This window comes from Haliotis rufescens, unplaced genomic scaffold (assembly GCF_023055435.1).
Source record: "Haliotis rufescens isolate VD_foot unplaced genomic scaffold, xgHalRufe1.0.p SCAF_1, whole genome shotgun sequence".
In the NCBI taxonomy this organism is placed as follows: Eukaryota; Metazoa; Mollusca; class Gastropoda; order Lepetellida; family Haliotidae; genus Haliotis; species Haliotis rufescens.
In genome coordinates, this window is record NW_025963779.1 from 26,869,025 (window position 1) to 26,889,518 (window position 20,494).

The following is a 20,494-nucleotide window of genomic DNA, read 5'->3' on the forward strand; positions in this document are numbered from 1 at the left end:
TTTATCGTGCTTTTTTCTTGAAGAATCATTGAGGTCCTAGCTCTGCTGTTGTTTAAACAAAAACAAATCGACGTTTGCAAATTTAAAGTACCACATTCAAGTTGAAAACCCGACGGACCATGGTCCATTAAGAGCGGTTTCTAGTATTCGATGTCCTTGAACAAATTTGCATTGTTTTCAGTTTCCCATGACAATAGTTCCAGTATTCAACGTCAGAACAATGTGTAATTTTGTCGGTGTCTTAGGACATTGGTTCCTTGTACTCCTGGTTTCAGTGCAGTGGTTCCAAGCTACGGCTGTCCTATGATTCCCAGTAATCAATATCCTAGGACAACAGTTATCAGTTAGCATTTTACTGTGTGTTAATCAAGTCTTTGAGAAGAGTACACTTTGATAAGATGAGTTTGAGAATGACTTGAATTTTACGTCGTCGTCAGCAATACCAGAGCTGTACCATGTTGGCCGCCTAAGTAATAATACCCCCATAACAAGGAAAGCAATAGAACAGTAACGCTGTTCCCTGCCGTCATACTACGGCTATACGACCCGGGGTAGAATAGGTCTTCAGCCACCAGTGCTTGTCGTAAAAGGCGACTATGCTTGTCGTAAGAGGCGACAAACGGGATCGGGTGGTTAAGCTAGCTGACTTGGTTGATGCATGTCATCGTATCCCAATTGCGTGGAGCGATGCTCATGATGTCAATCACTGGATTGTCTGGTCAAGACTAAATTATTTTACAGACCGCCGTCATATAGCTGGAATATTGCTGAGTGCAGCGTTAAACAACAAACAAACAAAACTAGGGCGATTCAGTGTGAATGAGTGGGTGAGGGTGAGTTTAATCCGTTTTTAACAATCCCCCCCCCCCCCCCCCCCCCCCCCCCCCCCCCAAAAAAAAAAGAAAAAAGCGGGGACACGAAGAATTCGCTTTACCCATAGTGCACACGCGTTTTAACCGCCGGTTTTGGTGTGACAAGCAATGATTTAGCTGGCTGGGCTACCGTTCTCCCTGCACGGGTGCATCACGACATCCGGTCTACCACGAATTGCTTTTGTAAATCAGTGAGCGAACATAATTGATCGTAATGGTCATTAAAAAACCACGAATGACGGAACATTCGGTGTGGTTGCTTTGGCATCGTAATGGTAACAATCCTCAAAATTGATAAAAAATGACATCAGGTTCTCAACACCTCTATTATTTTTTAACAGTTTATTATATCAACATATCAATGACGGACGTCACTATGTGCGCTAGGGTGAACCTGAGACTACGGGTGGCGTATCATAAAGCATGATAAAGCGCACTGCCCTAGAGTCTTCTAGGTGTTCAGTGTTCATCATTCCCTCACTTAGCAGAACGCGTGCGGACGGAAATAAACACACATGTGGTTGAATGTGGCAAGTTAAAACATCACATTTGTTGTATATCATGGCAAAGAAATAGTGGTTCATGACATTCAAAGACAATGAAATAACACGTTGATCTGTAGTTTTCGGGTTATATCGAAAGGTGTACACATGCACATAGCCCCTTTTACTTCCTCTGCACAGTCTCTGGCGGTATCTGTCTCAGTCGTATTTGAACAAATATACAGGTAACAGATTAACACAGGTCTGGATCGGACTGTCATTGACCCATCTTGCAAACACAGGTAACATGGATCGGACTGTCATTGACCCATCTTGCAAACACAGGTAACATGGATCGGACTATCACTGACCCATCTTGCAAACACAGGTACCATGGATCGGACTGTCACTGACCCATCTTGCAAACACAGGTACCATGGATCGGACTGTCATTGACCCATCTTGCAAACACAGGTACCATGGATCGGACTGGCATTGACCCATCTTGCAAACGCAGGTACCATGGATCGGACTGTCACTGACCCATCTTGCAAACACAGGTACCATGAATCGGACTGTCATTGACCCATCTTGCAAACACAGGTAACATGGATCGGACACTCACTGACCCATCTTGCAAACACAGGTACCATGGATCGGACTGTCATTGACCCATCTTGCAAACACAGGTACCATGGATCGGACTGTCACTGACCCATCTTGCAAACACAGGTACCATGGATCGGACTGTCACTGACCCATCTTGCAAACACAGGTACCATGGATCGGACTGTCATTGACCCATCTTGCAAACACAGGTACCACGGATCGGACTGTCACTGACCCATCTTGCAAACACAGTTAAAAAAGGTATAACGTGAGACTTCAATGAACCGAACCCAGCATGAAGCACAGCTGTATTTTATGTGAGCTTCCATAACTTATAGTGCTTGAATGGTTTGCCCAGGTCAAACAAGGCCTTGTGGGGACGTATCACGGTGTCTGGATGCTCTTTGCTGCTGCTATGCATTCACCACTGTTGTCATTCAGAAAAGACTACGCTGCAAGCATTAGTGACTCGGTTGATTCATCGTCTGTACACAACGTCTTGTGAAATGCGAATTGCCCAACGTCAGGTGTGATATCTGAACTTTTGTCAGACCACTGCGGCTGCAACGTTCATCCAGAATGACTTCATCGACGTAGCTGTAAATATTTGTCACTATAGCACACGGATGTACAAGGGACATATTCACTTATTGTGACGAATATTAACCCATGGTGTCTTCACGATATTGTACTGAAAAAACAAGCGCAAAACGATATATTTATACATATATATATCTTCATTGCCAAACATTGTATTTACTACTAGTGTGATTATGTGTAACGAGTTAACGTATTTGACTTGCGTCGCTTTGGGATATCCTACTATATCAAATTGACACGCCGCTATATAATTGAAATACTTTTCGCAACGGCGTCATATCAAATTCAATCACTCCAAATAGCATAACAAATGAGCCTCACCATGCCGCTTTGCCGCTTGGGGGGTCTCCCTCTGTCAATATACGAATGAGATATTCTCCCTCGTGCGCCTGCGCAACGTAGTAGGGAACAATGAAATAACTTCCAGGTTCGAGGTCAAAGCGTGTATTCACTTCCCGCATTTCCGGTTTTCCCTCAACCTCGCCAATCAGATGAAGTTTGGAAATGTGTCGTTTCTCATCTCGATCGGGATTCTTGGTCTGAAAACAAACACAACGTCTTTAAATCACCCTGCTACGTTATCTGATCGTTATTGATCTCACTAAATCCGAAACAAAATGTCGAACCTCTTACCTTGTAAATACAAAAGCCAACTGGAACAAGGAGACTGTTAGCAGTGGAGGGACCATGACGATAATCTTGGAGGACTGATATCAGCACGTGACGTTTATTTTGCATGCCGGGAGATATGATGACATCAGATACGTCTGCGCGTGACACGTGGAACAGGATCCGAGGACTTTTGGAATGAGCTTCGATGTTTGATCTGGATACGCCTTTCCGGTTTTCTGGTGAATAGAGCAGTGCGTGTGATTACTTACGAAAAATATCATCCTTGATTATCGGGTGTATAGGGTGTATTATATCGCCAATCTAAATAGTGATCAATGATATACTGAAGTGGATAATGGAGGAGGCGTTTTTTTATGAGACAAGGCTTGTTTGTTTGTTTGTTATTTAACGCCGCATTCAGCTACATCCCTGCTCCATGACGACGGTCTCAAAGTCATCATCCTCCCATGGCAAGGGCGTTAACTGACTCTAAAAGTCCAGTTTCCACCCTTGCCGAATTAGGCTGGAATTTCTGGGCTCGATCGTAGCGCCACCAGTGACTAATACGAGTTTACATTGCCGTTTACATGCCGCCGTTGTAGTGCAGGAATATTGGTGGGTGCGACGTTACGCAACAAACACTTACTCCTTTAAGAAAACTGTGTGAGTAGTTGGTGCTACTGGTAAAGCAGAACATATACTTTTCATGACCTTTAACGCCCAGTGGAATCTATTTCGGCAGATAATCGAGACTGAATATTGTCTGTTGACATGTTGAATTAACTACTGGTAATATGTAAACAGTACCCACTTGACCACTTGTCCTTGTACTCCAGAATGTTCCGCCACCTTCCATGAGCTCTGAAAAAGTCGGCTTTTGTTGCTAAAAAGTTTATTTGCGTAAGTGAACTCAGTGATCCCGTTGAGTGGTTGCGTGGCAACGGGGCACTCTGGGGTCGGCAACTGTCGTCCACCGAGAGTGCAGTTCGTATGTGGAGCGATATTTCAGACGAGCTGTAGGGTTCACTGTGATTCACGAAACTGCCCACCCGTTTGTGTCTCTTGTCTCCATCTACGGGCACCGGGCCGGGGGACTTGCACATCCACGGATTCGACTGTCTTCTGATACTTTCTGTTGGCGATGCAGCCCCACGCAGATCCGGGGGCAGACTCGTCTTTCTTTCTTTCACTTGAGGTGGTCCCTTAGGAACTGATCTTGCATGTTTTTCTGTAATTCTTCTTTTGTCGTCTGCTTTTAACCGCTCTTTTGTACAGTCAAGAACAACAGTCCTGTCAATATCTGGAATGTCCATACCCCCACTACAGTTATTCACAAATGGCGCCTTTTTCAGAAGCTTCACTTTGTTTGAATTTGGTCGGGAGTCACAAAAAATCTTAATTTCTTGTTCACAGGAAGAGGGCGACCTTTCAAAGTTGATCCATGGGCGGGTCTGATTGCCCATCATAAACTTATTCCGATCTTTACCTAAAGGAAAGTCGTTGTCAAGAGAATAGTTTCTGCCAACAGTGAGCCCTTCGTAATTAAACGCCTCAGTGCTGCTGATGATCACAAGCCCTCCGAAATTACACCGGAAGTCATCCACAGTTAACCAATATTCATCATCCTCCTTCCGGGATAAAGGTCGGTACTTCTCCTTGAACTCTGCCGTTACGGTATTCCAAGAGTTGGAGTCACTGTAAACATATGCATCGGCATCGCAATGAATGAGCGTTGATGATTGTTCGCAGAATCAAACGTATTGCACTTGGTTGATATAGTGTGTCATCGTACACCAACGGGGTGAATGGGTGCTCATAATAGCTATCATTGCATTGTCTGGCCAATACAAGATTCGATTATTAACTGGCTGCTAGAGTGTGGCGTTAAGAAACAAACAAAAGTTGTCTGTGTTAGATTACACGGTGCTGTTCAAAGCTAGGGACTGTTCATTTAATATTGGTGTGTGTGGGGTGGGGTGGTGGGGAATAGAGGGTTGCCATAAGAAACAAGACAGCGAAAGGGGGTGACGCACTTTTTATTAAGTATGAATTGAAACATTATTATCGGACTGGATGTTTATTATTGGGAGAGGTGGGGCCATGGTAAAATGTTACACATTAATGGGGATCAGTAAAATACGACACAGTCATAAGACCAATCTGAACCACACTTAGGCGTTTCATTAAAAAATACAACTGTAAAACCAATCCAAATATTCAGCTTCTCAGGCTCTTCTAAGAGTCTCAGAGATCGCAATGCCACCTATTCTATGACGCATTAATTTGGGAACTCACTTATCGGAGTATTTTCCATGCCATTTTGGTTCCTTGGGAAACGGGCACCGGAGTCGGAGCATCTCGATCAGACGCCCGTCTGTGCTGGGAAACTGGAACATATACCAAAATACATTGAGAGGATCATAGGCCCTGTTTCATACACTGAAACTACCTTCGCTGCCTTTACTGTCGATGCCTTGGCAACCGTTATGCACTACCGACTCTACCTTTATCCACTACCGTCTCAACTGTTATCCAGTACAGTCTCTGTCGTTATCCACTACCGTCTATACCTGAGTGCGCTATCGCTACTTTCGTCACTTTTATGCTCCCCTTTCATTACCTTAATGCACTATCGATACCTATTCGTCACCACTCGCATGGTTCTGTAACCTACAACAAGGCTCGTCCGTCTCTCAAAGGCCATGCGTCGAAACGGCGCAATCCCGAGTATTTAAATTGTTTTTGGAAATATCCGTTTGTTGAAAAAAGTCCATTTGTATATAATACCAAGAACTGAAAATGTATTAAAGTAATTCAATAATCACAGATTTCAAAACAGATTCCTATTAAACTCACATTGTGATACTGAGTAGCGGATATTTTGGGTCATTGGCGATTTTCACAAATTTGATTGTAACAAACTAAGGTAGCCAATGCTCCAGTAAAGACTTTTAAAAAGTAGCTTTCATACAGGTTAATAAAATACGTGTACCGAAATATTAAAATTTGCAAAATGAACTATATAAGATGGCTGAATTTGCTCAGGTCATTCATATTTTTCATTATAATCAATGACCATGTCAAAAGTATTTAACCGAGGTATTATAACGTGTAGGTTGGGAGAACGAGGGATACTTGTGGGGGGTCATAGGATTTATTCTGTCTGAAGTTCTAGGGTATAAATTTAATTACGCCAGCTACTACTGACATGTAAAGAGACACTCAACTTCTATAATTAATGATGTGTATCTTCGCTTTATTAGATATCAATGGTTGGATTTGTGTAGGTGGATTATATCAAAGTTAGAGCAGTGGTAATGTATTTAAAACAATTGTGTTGCAATTTTTTTATAAAGGTAGGAAATATAGTTGATAAGGTAGTGAAGACGGCGATAGTACATAAAGGTAGAGACGGTTGTGCATAAAGGTATATAAGGTAGTGCCAAAACGCTGCGAAGGTTGTGTATAATATAGTTGTGTATAGGTAGCGTAAATAGAGCATAAATGAAGCGAAGGGATCGATACATTGGTCACCAACTCGTGACATAAGCTTCCGATTCTGTCCTCTTCCGACAAGCATGGGCTCCTCGCTCGGTTTGAATATTTACACGGTCTCATTACATTGTTGGTATATGTTTAGAAATACTTCTATACATCTCTAGACATTGTGGATATGATATTCCTTTATAATGTTATTGTAATTAATTCATATAAAATAGGTGTACTATTTGTTAAGGCTGTTCGTGAAAGGAGAGGGTGTCATGAAATAAATTAGTATTAAAGAATGTCGTTTCAAGCATTAAGAAGACATGTCAAATCTGTTATACTTAACTGATCATGACTTAGAAATTCATTTTCGAAATTACTTAAATCCGAAAAACACAGGTCAGGTTTCTTCCTCTAATTTCTTTTAATGTTAAATTGCAAATAAAAGATAAACAGCTGAGAAAGAATGCGTTGGATGGCTTGCCAAATAAACTTTTGTACAAAAGAATACATGTATGTAAGTATCAGAGAGGTTAAATAGTTTACAACAGGAATAAGCGAGCGATGTTGTCATACATACATCAATGTTACAAGACGCGGGTAGAATAAGAGTTATCGTTCTTGTTTGAAGTTATTTATCGTGTTCATACGCCAATATGGAAACCTTCGAGAGGGGTGCGAGTCCACCACGAGTTGGTGACCAATGTATCGATCCCTTCGCTTCATTCATGCTCTATTTACGCTACCTATACACAACTATATTATACACAACCTTCGCAGTGTTTTGGCACTACCTTGTATACCTTTATGCACAACCGTCTCTACCTTTATGTACTATCGCCGTCTTCACTACCTCATCAACTATATTTCCTACCTTTATGTACTATCGCCGTCTTCACTACCTTATAAACTATATTTCCTACCTTTATGTACTATCGCTGTCTTCACTACCTTATCAACTATATTTCCTACCTTTATGTACAATCGGCGTCTTCACTACCTTATCAACTATATGTCCTACCTTTATGTACTATCGCCGTCTTCACTACCTTATCAACTATATTTCCTACCTTTATGTACTATCGGCGTCTTCACTACCTTATCAACTATATTTCCTACCTTTATGTACTATCGCTATCTTCACTACCTTATCAACAGTAAATAATACTATATTTCCTACCTTCAGATACTATCGCTGTTTTCACTACCTTATCAAATATATTTCCTACCTTTATGTACTATCGCTGTCTTCACAACCTTATCAACTATATTTCCTACCTTTATGTACTATCGCTATCTTCACTACCTTATCAACTATATTTCCTACATTTATGTACTATCGTTGTCTTCACTACCTTATAAACTATATTTCCTACCTATATGTACTATCGCTGTCTTCACTACCTTATCAACTAAATTTCCTACCTTTATGTACTATCGCCGTCTTCACTACCTTATCAACTATATTTCCTACCTTTATGTACTATCGCCGTCTTCACTTCCTTATCAACAGTAAATAATACTATATTTCCTACCTTCATGTACTATCGCTGTCTTCACTACCTTATCAACTATATGTCCTACCTTTATGTACTATCGCCGTCTTCACTACCTTATCAACTATATTTCCTACCTTTATGTACTATCGCTATCTTCACTACCTTATCAACAGTAAATAATACTATATTTCCTACCTTCATGTACTATCGCTGTCTTCACTACCTTATCAACTATATTTCCTACCTTTACGTACTATCGCTGTCTTCACTACCTTATCAACTATATTTCCTACCTTTATGTACTATCGCCGTCTTCACTACCTTATCAACTATATTTCCTACCTTTATGTACTATCGCTATCTTCACTACCTTATCAACTATATTTCCTACCTTTATGTACTATCGCCGTCTTCACTACCTTATCAACTATATTTCCTACCTTTATGTACTATCGCTATCTTCACTACCTTATCAACTATATGTCCTACCTTTATGTACTATCGCCGTCTTCACTACCTTATCAACTATATTTCCTACCTTTATGTACTATCGCTGTCTTCACTACCTTATCAACTATATTTCCTACCATCATGTACTATTGCTGTCTTCACTACCTTATCAACTATATTTCCTACCTTTATGTACTATCGCCGTCTTCACTACCTTATCAACTATATTTCCTACCTTTATGTACTATCGCTATCTTCACTACCTTATCAACAGTAAATAATACTATATTTCCTACCTTCATGTACTATCGCTGTCTTCACTACCTTATCAACTATATTTCCTACCTTTACGTACTATCGCTGTCTTCACTACCTTATCAACTATATTTCCTACCTTTATGTACTATCGGCGTCTTCACTACCTTATCAACTATATTTCCTACCTTTATGTACTATCGCTGTCTTCACTACCTTATCAAAAAATGTTTCTACCTTTATGTACTATCGCCGTCTTCACTACCTTATCAACTATATTTCCTACCTTTATGTACTATCGCTATCTTCACTACCTTATCAACAGTAAATAATACTATATTTCCTACCTTCATGTACTATCGCTGTCTTCACTACCTTATCAACTATATGTCCTACCTTTATGTACTATCGCCGTCTTCACTACCTTTTCAACTATATTTCCTACCTTTATGTACTATCGCCGTCTTCACTACCTTATCAACTATATTTCCTACCTTTATGTACTATCGCTATCTTCACTACCTTATCAACTATATTTTCTACCTTTAGGCACCAAATACACTACAATTTATATTTGAAACAGGTAACACAGGTATATGAATAGACTTCGGAGACGTTTGCCACTTTGCTGAAATCCATCACCACAGCTATAGTGGTAAAAAAAAGACTCGTAATCGTGGCGAATCTTTGATTCGAACCCACGATTATAAACGTCGATACCCTGCGGCGGCAAAGAATTACAAACAGCTTTCCTGTGGTATTTTAACCCTATAAAGTATACATTTAATGCATTTCTGCCTACCTTAGTCGTGGCTGTGATCAGATGTAGGAAATGCCGTTCCTCTGCCGCATGTTCGTCGTAGTCGTTGTGCGCCTGAAGGGGACACAATTACATGGAATTTCTACGTTACATCGAATTCAAAACTGGAAATCAAAATCGCTATTTTATCTACAAGCTAAATTTTATTTATTTCTGTGCAACTAAACAGATCTCTAAGTGCAGTTTAACTGTGACAAACAGTTTTCAAAAGCATTGGTATTTTGAGTATTGGTACAAAACTCGTGACGGCTTAGTAGTGGTTATGTGTCATCTATCCCACTTAATAGTGACAGACCCGTGAAGATCCGGGGTAGAATAGGTCTTCAGCAACCAATGCATGCCATAACAGGCGACTATGCTTGTCGTAAGAGGCGACTAACGGGATCGTGTGGTCAGGCCCGCTGACTTGGTTGATGCATGTCAACGTATCCCAATTGCATGGATCGATGCTTAAGATGTCAATCACCTTATTGTCTGATCCGGACTCAATTATTTACAGACCGCCGTCATATAGCTGGGATATTGCGGAGTGCGGCGTGAAACAACAAACAAAACAAACAAACAAACAAATATCAGTGACCCCATTGAGTCCAGACTTGATTATATGCAGACCTTAACTTCACAATACACCATTCTAAAATGACAAAGGGGGGTGGGAGAACATATCAACACGGTTTTCTCACTTTCTGACTATCCTCTAAGTCAAAGCCAGTGGAAGTCAGCCTCTTTTCGTTCCGCCAACACACCATCATGGATCTGTTGACACTGGACTTGTACATGATGTGGAAGAGGTTGTCGGCAGGGTTGACGTCGGGTGTGTAGTACTCACAGACGCAACCTGTCAGGTCGGTTAGGGCGTCCAACATGTTGCCGTACTCGATGGCCTGGAACGTCTTTTTACATCTGCGAATAGAGTTCACAGTTGTAACGCTCAGTGTGCCAAGATGTATGAACGTCCAAACTTTCATTTGTGTATGAATAGAATCAAGAATTGACTTTCGACTGAAAATTTGATGAGTATGATATTGTAAGAGCATGGCGCGGGTCAAAGTGTATCGATATTAATTCTTATAGTTTTACATCCTTGTCATAATTGGTGATCTTAACGGTAGTCTTAGTCAAAGCGAACATTCACAACCTTGTTGTTCGAAAATAGTTTCGTTTCAACGAAGACCGTATACCTTTTAAGTGTAAGGAATATCAATTTTCAATATAAAGCTGTTGACTAGCCTAATCATATTGTGTGAAAAGCATGAAAGGACGCCATGACTGCAACTTATCCTCACTTGGCGTACGCCTTCTCCGCCAGAGCTCCCCAGTATTCAGGCGGGGCACCGATGACCCTGCAGAAGAAGTGGGCGTGGTCCAGCATGGGTAGGTGGTCGTCTATGATAATCTCAACCCATTCTGTAAACCGCCACATGGTAAATCGGAATGCACCTGCAACAGTCAGTCAGTGAGTTTGGTTTAACACCCCTTTTATAAATATTCCGGGAGCATCCGTTTGATTTCAAAGGGGGGGGGGGGGGGGGGGGGGAGACATTTTGTTGTATACATACAAATCAATGCTCGATGCTCCCTTAGTTATTTCAGTTTGTGGGATTCATAAATCCGATGCAGATATAAGGATGCAGGTGGTAAACGTGTATCCCACTGGTGAAACCGTCGAGCATGAGTATGGTGCTGACGGACCAAGGAATCCGAATCTATGATCATGATTCTTGCAAGTAAGGACACAAGGTCAAGGTCATCCTGTATACTGCTTGGAAATGAATACAGAATGCATACATACAATCTCATTAAAACCAGATTAGGATACCTCTCAGTGTGAAGATCTGAGAACACCGCCATCGTAGGCCTTTTCGGCTTCACGTTCTAATCAGCCAATCAGCGTCCGGTCTTCTATTTTCTCGTTACGATTGGGCAAAACATTCTGACAAATTCCGAGTGTAGAACAATAAGGCAGCGTCATCATGCTGTGTACGATCGAAAGAAGGTAGAGGTGACGTCAGACTTTAACGCTTATATGTCTCGTATCGGAGTAAAATGTCTGATTTTAATGAGATTGGCATACAAATAAACGGGATTCCGGGATATGCACGGGAGAAGCCGAACATTTATGTGCAAACGATCTTCCGACGACAAGGAAAGGTACGATAACTAGCAACTAGATGGGACGATAGTCACAGTTCAAGGAACACTTTCGGAAACTGGATGCTGAAGTGATCGTACGAAGCAATTACGATCAAAGCACACATTTTAATCAACGTACGTGTATGTTAACGCGTGCAAATTTCCTAAAGTCGAATAATCAAACGTTCTTTCAGTCGTATGAACGAAACTGTTTACAAATGTTCTTAAAACGTTATCGAAAGGTGTCCGTATGAGAATCGTTACCTATTGTCGTAGTTAACTGATCATATTATTCTCACGAAGGTTTTCATTGCCCTCCCCATAGAAAGAAATTGCCAATGTAATCGGTAATCATGAAAATCACACATGTATTATTTATAATACAACCATAAAACACTGACCATTTTGTTATCGCATACCCAAAATTGTGTGTTACTACCACCACCCAGAACACCCCACACACCCTTGCGGGCTGAGTCACACCCATTCCATCAACATAGGACACGCCCCTAATTACAATACGATATTCCTCGTCATCTTTTCGGACAAGGTTATGAAAGTGTGGAGTGGTGACGAATGTGCATGCAGATACACAGTCTTCAGCCAACTCAGGACTCTTCACTCATCAACTCACCAATATAATCAGAATCGAAGTTCTGTTCAAAGACTTTATACCCTGGAATGAGCCTGTCCAGGAACCTCACGTTGAGCGAGATGATCATCACCGCTGCCTGGAACCAGCCTCGTTGTCGCCATTGTTTCCATGGGAACGGCTCGTCAATCACGCCGCCAACACCGATAAATGTAGGTTGTTCGCATATTTCCTGTAAGACGACACTATACGTCATATATCTTTAAATTTTGACACAGCTTGGCGGCTTAAAAAACTACTAATCGTACAGAATAATGCAGCTCTAGCTCCAAGTGTTCAACTCGTCTGATGGTCGGGTAGAGATGTGCATGTATTATACACCATGTTGGTCTTTTGACAGTTCGACTACCTCCGTGGTTTAATGGACAGAATGTCATACCTAAACGTGGTATTGTTGTTACCCTGCCTGGTGCGCAGAATAAAGGGTTATTCTTTGTCTTCGTGGCGTATCCAGGTTAAACTGCTGCATGGTATCTCGATCGGCTTTCACTATAAAACCGGCATCAGTCCGGACTAGCACACACACACACACACACACACACACACACACACACACACACACACACACACACTAACACTAACACACACACACACACACACTAACACTAACACTAACACACACTAACACTAACACACACTAACACTAACCCTTACACCAACACACACACACACCACACACACCACACACTAACACTAACACTAACACCACACACTAACACTAACACCACAAAACACACAAACACACACACACACACACACACACACACACACACACACACACACACACACACACACACACACACACACACACACACACACACACGCGTCGCTATATAAATGCAATCATCTCGAAGGCGACGTTAAACCCCATTGCACCTCACCTTTTGACAGTTCAGGATGAGGCTTCAGTTTCAAAAGCGAAGATGGATATCGGGGCTCAATCAGTATGAAGTGTGGGAGCAGATGACCGCGGCTTCATTGAATGTGTACGTGTGAGCACATATCATACTAGACTGTGACCGACCATTTGATATTCGGTGGGAGGGGGGGAGAGACTTCAGCGAGGTTCTCACATTGGCGCTATTATATTCCTTATATGTACATGGTTTACACCATAACTAGAGCTGATGCATTCTCCATAATTCACCGCAGTTACATGGTAGTAGTAAAATGTTTATTAAAGTGTCACACGCACAACATGTACAATATAAATTCGATGAACAATAAGATAAAAGGTGTATGGAGTGCGACCAGCCAGACATTGGCTTATGAGACACTATATACAATATATACAAAATATGTACATAATATAATATAATGTGAGAGATGGGAAATTTAGCTACGAAATTAGAAGACTCAAAGGATACAATGACAAACTCCTCGATTCAACAACGAAAGAAAAAAATGTGACACTTAGTAAATGATGGTCAACCTAGGCAGAACTAAAGCGGCCTCCTTCCTGAAGTAAAGTAAGAATAATACAATGTTAGCTGTGAAACCCTAGTTTCACTTCAACACGTTCTGCTTCCTGCTCCATTCCTGGTTGCACAGCAGCATTTTTACACCATGTGTGTGGTCACTATGATAACTACATGAAGTGTAGAAAATCTTATTTAAAACTGTGCATGGTTTCGTATGTGAAGTTCATATGTCTGTGGTATTTTACCTTTACATGTTGAGACCGGCCGCTACGCCAAGCCACCTACCCCACTGTTGGATAGGACTTGTAAATTTTGTCACGCCAATCCTACTAATGATCATGTAAATTATGTTGAAGATGAATGTCACTTTTTAATAGAATGTCCATTTTATGATGATTTAAGATACAACTTAGCTAAAGAAGCAACTTCTGTAGATAAAACATTTCATTATATGAGTAGTTTAGAAAAGTTTATTTTTATTATGAACGAAGAATCGCTCCAATGTATTTTAGCCAAATCAATTTACAACATGGTTAAAAGAAGGCAATTTCATTTTAAGCCAAGTATGTATGTATGACTTGTATGTATGTATGTATGTATGTATGTATGTATGTATGTATGTATGTATGTATGTATGTATGTATGTATGTATGTATGTATGTATGTATGTATGTATGTATGTATGTATGACGTGGTGTGTGTGTGTGCACGCACGCACGCACTCGGGGAGCGGGGGCGGCGCAACGCGGTGGGGGGAGTTAAGGGGGAGCGCACTGTTTAACTTAGGACTTTCGAAGTCAGTTGCCCTGTATCCTGGCATACTGGTGCGCTCCTCACTGAAACCGCCCACGGCCGTGCTCCGCGCCTGCATCACGAGGTATGTATTTTTTATTCTGTTTCAACTGAATAGTTTTATGATTGATATGTTTTACAGTGTCTCGTAGGTCATATTTGGCCGGAGGGTATATTTTACTGTTTTGTATATATCTTATTACGAAGTGTATATAACATGTGACACTTTAATAAACAATATTCTCTCTCTCTCTCTCTCTCTCTCTCTCTCTCTCTCTGTCTGTCTTTCCAGATTAGTTATCACAAACAGTTTCTCCAATAGTAGTAAAGCCAATAGGGATTGTTTTCTGTGTTTTGTTTACGAATCCGTCATTTGTTTTCCCGGAATCAGTTCGGTAATGAAACATGGACGATAGGGTAGCCCAGTGGCTCAATTTTCCACATGGGTAGAATATATGAAGCCCATTTCATATTGAAAAGGCGGTGTAAAACCATACTCGCTCACTCAGTAATGAAACAAATTCAAAGTACAGTACAGTACGGTTATAACGAATTGTACCACTTATTTTAGTTCGTTATAACCGACGTTCTTTATGCGCATATATAAAACATATGTACAACAAATGGACGGGGAAAAAAACAACAGTTCGTTTTATCCGTCAGTTCGTTATAATCATGTTCGTTATAAGCGTAGTTTACTGTAGCCCAGTAAGGGAAGAGAAGTAACTCTTTGCATATGTTTTTGTTTTTCTTTATCTAAGGCAGGGTACCACCTGGATGTCACCTGGTCTTGTTCCACAATCCTGATGCATTATTGAAGATTGTCATATATTATTATATATGTTCGATTCTAGTCGAGGAGTATTCGTCATTCAGTTAAGTCAACAGCTAATCCATTGCAGAAAATAATCCATCTGTCTACCTTAGGGTAAGGACGCCTGCCCTAAACAATCTCATTAAGGCGGAAACGGTGATTACAAGAGCAATTATAACCGCTGAAACACTTTTGAGAAAACGTTATCTGTTTCGGGGACACTGGGCCCAGATTCAATTAGTGGACAAAGGCTTAATGACACTCGATCAGGTGTCTTTCTCAATCAATAGCCACCAGTGCAATTACTTGTGAGAGACGGATAGATATTAGCTTTCCTGTTACTGAACCAGGAAGACATATAGCTGAAGACAATGAAGCGTTGTTATTCAAATGTGTATTGTGTGATCAACACATCCGCCTACCAGAAAAATGATTAAAAAATGTAATAAACGTCCAAGTCTTTTTTTAATCTTAGTTATCCATGCCGTGTTTTTCAGTAATGATACACTCGAAAATAGATAGATATGCGAAGAGGAATTACCCTGAAGGTACCCAGGCACCAAGTAATCCAAGAATAAAAGGAGATTTAACATAAATCAGATATATGGGATTCTCTCACCTGGCTACGAAGTCTGGACATGTTGTGAAAATGTATTTGACAAGCGTGACTGTAGATATCATTTTATGTAGGAGAATATCTGTTTCCATCCACCTTTGTTATTTAAGAGTGGGATTTGTTAATTGTACATTATACCATGAATTGGGAAAATACTCGATTTTGATTGGGCAATCGGAGGTATCAAATCACAATAAACTCCCAATGATTGAAACAGATGAATTTGACGGCCGCATCACCGCGGATGCTACTATTTTTGAAACAGTACTTCTTTTACAATGATTGTTGGTAGGCAACTTTAAATAATTATATGTATAATAATAGCCTACAAAATGCAAAGATGCGGTTACTGAACTATTCCAAGTATGTGTGGCAATACATTTCGATCAGAAAACACGATGAAACTCTACAAAGAGAATGTGTTTGATGTTTTGAGGACAACGGAGACGGAGACGACAACGGCTATTTGGTGCCTTCTATAAACGACTGTAACGTCTTATCTTTTGCGTCACAATGAGGGACATGCCGTGATAATAGTGACGTGTGGTGTGTAGAATGAAACTTTTGCAAGGCTTACTTGGTTTTCTTTGGGGGTGACCACCCCATGTTAGTTTACGAAGTTGCCGTGCTACATGCTTTCAGCACCTGTCATAAGTTCGAGTGAAGTATTACGGTGCAAACAAACTGCTTGAGCATATTGAGCTCCATATTTTGTTTAAAGGCTGTTGTCCGCGATTCCGTAAATACTGATCGACAACCCACTCAAGACAATGGATATAACCCACGCCGCTTCACTCAATGTATTTGATAAGACCAAAGAGTTCGCGTTTTATTTAATCATGGTAGAGTGGAGATAAACATACTGTGTTTTCAAGGTAGAGCAAGATTACCTGTAGATCTAACGGCGCTAAATTTAACATTTAAAACATCACGCTGCGCGTTCGGTTCCAAATGTACGATAGACCATGACCACGAGTCGTTTATTTCTTATATGAGATATCAAAATTTTGTACAGCCTCTCTAAGGTTGTGAAGAAAATGTACAAGCTTTAAGAACAATACAACCTCGGCCTTGTCGGACAAGTCCATTTTAAGAACAGGGGAGTTAAGTTTGGTATTTCCTGCATATTCTCATAATTCCCACGTCCATTTTCTGTGTCTTTACACCAAATACCGATTGCCATATCTCGCTCTCTTTTGGATGTGATCGTTCGGCCATTGTGTTTATCTGCGTAGTCAAGCTACATCTATGGGAAACAACTCACTTCCCTCTCAAATATAATGTCTTCCAATATATGACGTAATCAAAATGCGAGCGTATCTTCGAAATCTCCAGAAATGATGTCGTAATAGAACAATATTTTATCGTGAAAAAACACGCTTCGTTCTTTGTTTTTGTTTTTTGCGATTTATCGCGTAGCTATCCTATTAACACCATTATAATAATCGTATTTTTCAACGGTTATTAAAAGTACAAGCGTCACCTCTCTGTACGTGTAGCAGGGTGTGGAGTTCACAGATAACATCCGTACCTTGTCTTCTTGCTGACCTCTTTGTTCATGTGGACAATGCTTTCGCCTTCAAAGGGTCCGTGGTTCGAACCCCAAAAGTGGACTAGGAAATTACACATGGATCTAACAGTTACTACTGAGAAGCGTTAGACATGGTCGTAATTGTTTAAAGCAGGCAGTCATTTCATTAATAACATTTGTACATATATGTTTGTGTTATTGTCGTGGTACAAAAACTTGAGTAATTCAAGGCAAAAACTTGGATAATTCAAGGCGAATACTTCAGTAACTGTTGGGTTATTCAAGGCTGCTATTTCAGTAACTTTTTGGTAATTCAAGGCTGATACTTCAGTAACTGTTGGGTAATTCAAGGCTGATACTTCAGTCGCTGTTGGGTTATTCAGGACGGGTACTTCAGCAACTGTTGGGTAACTCAATGTTGATACTTCAGTAACTGTTGGGTAATTCAATGTTGATACTTCAGTAACTGTTGGGTTATTCAGGACGGGTACTTCAGTAACTGTTGGGTAATTCAAGGCTGATACTTCAGTCACTGTTGGGTTATTCAGGACGGGTACTTCAGCAACTGTTCGGTAATTCAATGTTGATACTACAGCAACTGTTCGGTTATTCAGGACGGGTACTTCAGTAACTGTTTGGTAATTCAAGGCTGATACTTCAGTAACTGTTGGGTTATTCAAGGCTGATACTTCAGTAACTGTTAGGTTATTCAGGACGGGTACTTCAGTAACTGTTGGGTAATTCAAGGCTGATACTTCAGTCACTGTTGGGTTATTCAAGGCTGATACTTCAGAAACTGTTGGGTAGTTCAAGGCGAATACTTCAGTAACTGTTGGGTAGTTCAAGGTTAGGTTGATACTTCAGTAACTGTTGTGTAATTTAAGGTGATACTTCAGTAACTGCTGTGTAATTCAAGGTGATACTTCAGACCTAATCACACAACATCCCTAACCTCACTCACACAAACACACTAATATCCTACCTACTCACTCACTCTCACAAACACACACTATTACTAACATAAACTCACACAAACGCCTTTGTAGCTGTTCTGACGACAACGAACTAATCTAATATATTTAATCTTTCTTTAATATAAAACATACATTAGCCAAAAGATCAAATAACGTGTATATCCCCATGTGTAACATGTATGATTATATTTACACGCGTACCTCTCTCTTGTATATGGGCCGGAGGCCTTTTGTGCAATAAACTTCCATTGATTTGACTTGACTCACAAACTCTCACTAATATCCCGTAAACTCACTCACTCATACACTATCCCATAAACTCACACTCACTCACACAAACTATCACATAAACTAACTCACACAAACTGTTACTAATATCACATAAACTAACTCACACAAACTCTCACTAATATCACGTAAACTCACCCACTCACACAAACACACACTATCACATAAACTCAATCACTCACACAAACACTATCACATAAACTAAACCCACTTACAGATATAACCGCCATGCACTCACTCACACAAACACACACACGCTACTATCAGATAAACTCACTCACTAATATCACATATCAGATGGGGGATACTATCATGTATGTAACCCTTCCAACCTATTAATTCATTTAAAGTTTTGTTTAAATACCAACATACAGAAACTATGTTTTAATGGCAAATACACAGGAATTAACTGTGCAATAGGGTGACATCGTCCTCTGGCACTCATTAGCCTGATAACTACCGTGCAGCACCAAAACATCCATCAGTCTACAGAACTGCCCCTCACACATGCAATGCTGTGTACTCTGCTCTAATACCCCATACAATTAACCAGACGAATAATCAGTTCATGATCACGGAGTCGCAAACAACCGCGGATTAAACTCGGAATGCAAGGTAATTCCACAGGTGAAAAGCCCCGCTATCATACCTGGCGTGCAATAAGGATGCTAATAGTTTTATCCCATAAAGCCAGCTTAATGAAGTTGCCCCTGGTCAGCTTGTGAACAAGCGTAATTACATTGGGTCTGTACTTGGAAGAAAATCGGGGGGACGGGTGGCCCAGTTGCTAAGGCGCCGCGATTCGCTGTGCAGAGTTGCGTCCCTTGGGCACGCCAGAAACCTATGATTGTGGGTTCGAATTCCGGTTCGCCCCGATTATGTTTCTAGGTTTGTCAGCACCATACCTGTGCTCGTGGGTCTCACCGAAGTGGTTAACGTCTAAGACCTGCATCACTTGGGGCTTTCCTCCCACATTAAGCTGACACGCCGCGATATAACTGGAAAACTGTTAAAAGCGGCGTTAAACTCGTAGAAACTGTACGTGGGCAGTGAACCCGGTGTCCCAATATTACCTCGTGTCTAGTTTGATAAACATCTATATCATACCGACAAATAGTAAGGGAACTGATATAACATTGTACATGTGACATGGCCTTGCATCTGAACACAGCATCTAATCACAACGAAATTTCACATCATGCATGAACATCACGTAATGCACGTGTACACAGAATCGTGTCCGTCTATAGGGAAATTTACAATCACTAATGCAATTGAGCTAAGCACGCGCCTTAAAATGCCTCCGAAACAGTATCTCATTGAACAGACCTTAATTGCACTACGCAACAGATTCAAATCTGTTATCCTGTTATCAAAAGAGAATTCCAAACAAGAAGAGGGAGGCGAATGCCAAATCTACCGTTAAAAACTGGTTCTATGCAGCCCGCCTGAAAGTAAGGCGTCCCGTGAAGGGGGTCACCATAGGTGGCAAAGACTGCGGTTGGCTTGGCAACATCAGGGTCAAGGTTTTGCCTCCGATTCACAGATGACAGAAAACGTTGTTGGCGACGGTATGTCAGGGCAACTA

The 20,494-nt window shown here is 40.9% G+C and overlaps 1 protein-coding gene across 9 annotated transcripts in view; it reads right to left on the minus strand.

The window, feature by feature from the left end:
* Positions 1 to 1,895: 1,895 nt before the first annotated feature.
* Positions 1,896 to 20,494, minus strand: part of LOC125378529 (calpain-3-like) — a 49,766-nt gene continuing 31,167 nt past the window's right edge. For 7 of the 9 annotated variants that reach the window (XM_048393963.1, XM_048393967.1, XM_048393973.1 and 4 more), the window contains 9 exons: positions 12,453 to 12,642; positions 10,972 to 11,125; positions 10,369 to 10,588; positions 9,668 to 9,739; positions 5,471 to 5,562; positions 3,987 to 4,870; positions 3,197 to 3,411; positions 2,885 to 3,102; positions 1,896 to 2,654 (listed from right to left, as the gene is read on the minus strand). In XM_048393963.1, coding sequence (XP_048249920.1) covers positions 2,642 to 2,654; positions 2,885 to 3,102; positions 3,197 to 3,411; positions 3,987 to 4,870; positions 5,471 to 5,562; positions 9,668 to 9,739; positions 10,369 to 10,588; positions 10,972 to 11,125; positions 12,453 to 12,642 — 2,058 coding nt within the window. In that variant the 3' untranslated portion in view covers positions 1,896 to 2,641. Of the gene's footprint in view, positions 2,655 to 2,884; positions 3,122 to 3,196; positions 3,412 to 3,982; positions 4,871 to 5,470; positions 5,563 to 9,667; positions 9,740 to 10,368; positions 10,589 to 10,971; positions 11,126 to 12,452; positions 12,643 to 20,494 lie in introns of those variants that run through there. The other 2 variants (XM_048393983.1, XR_007220288.1) reach the window with 2 other exon arrangements.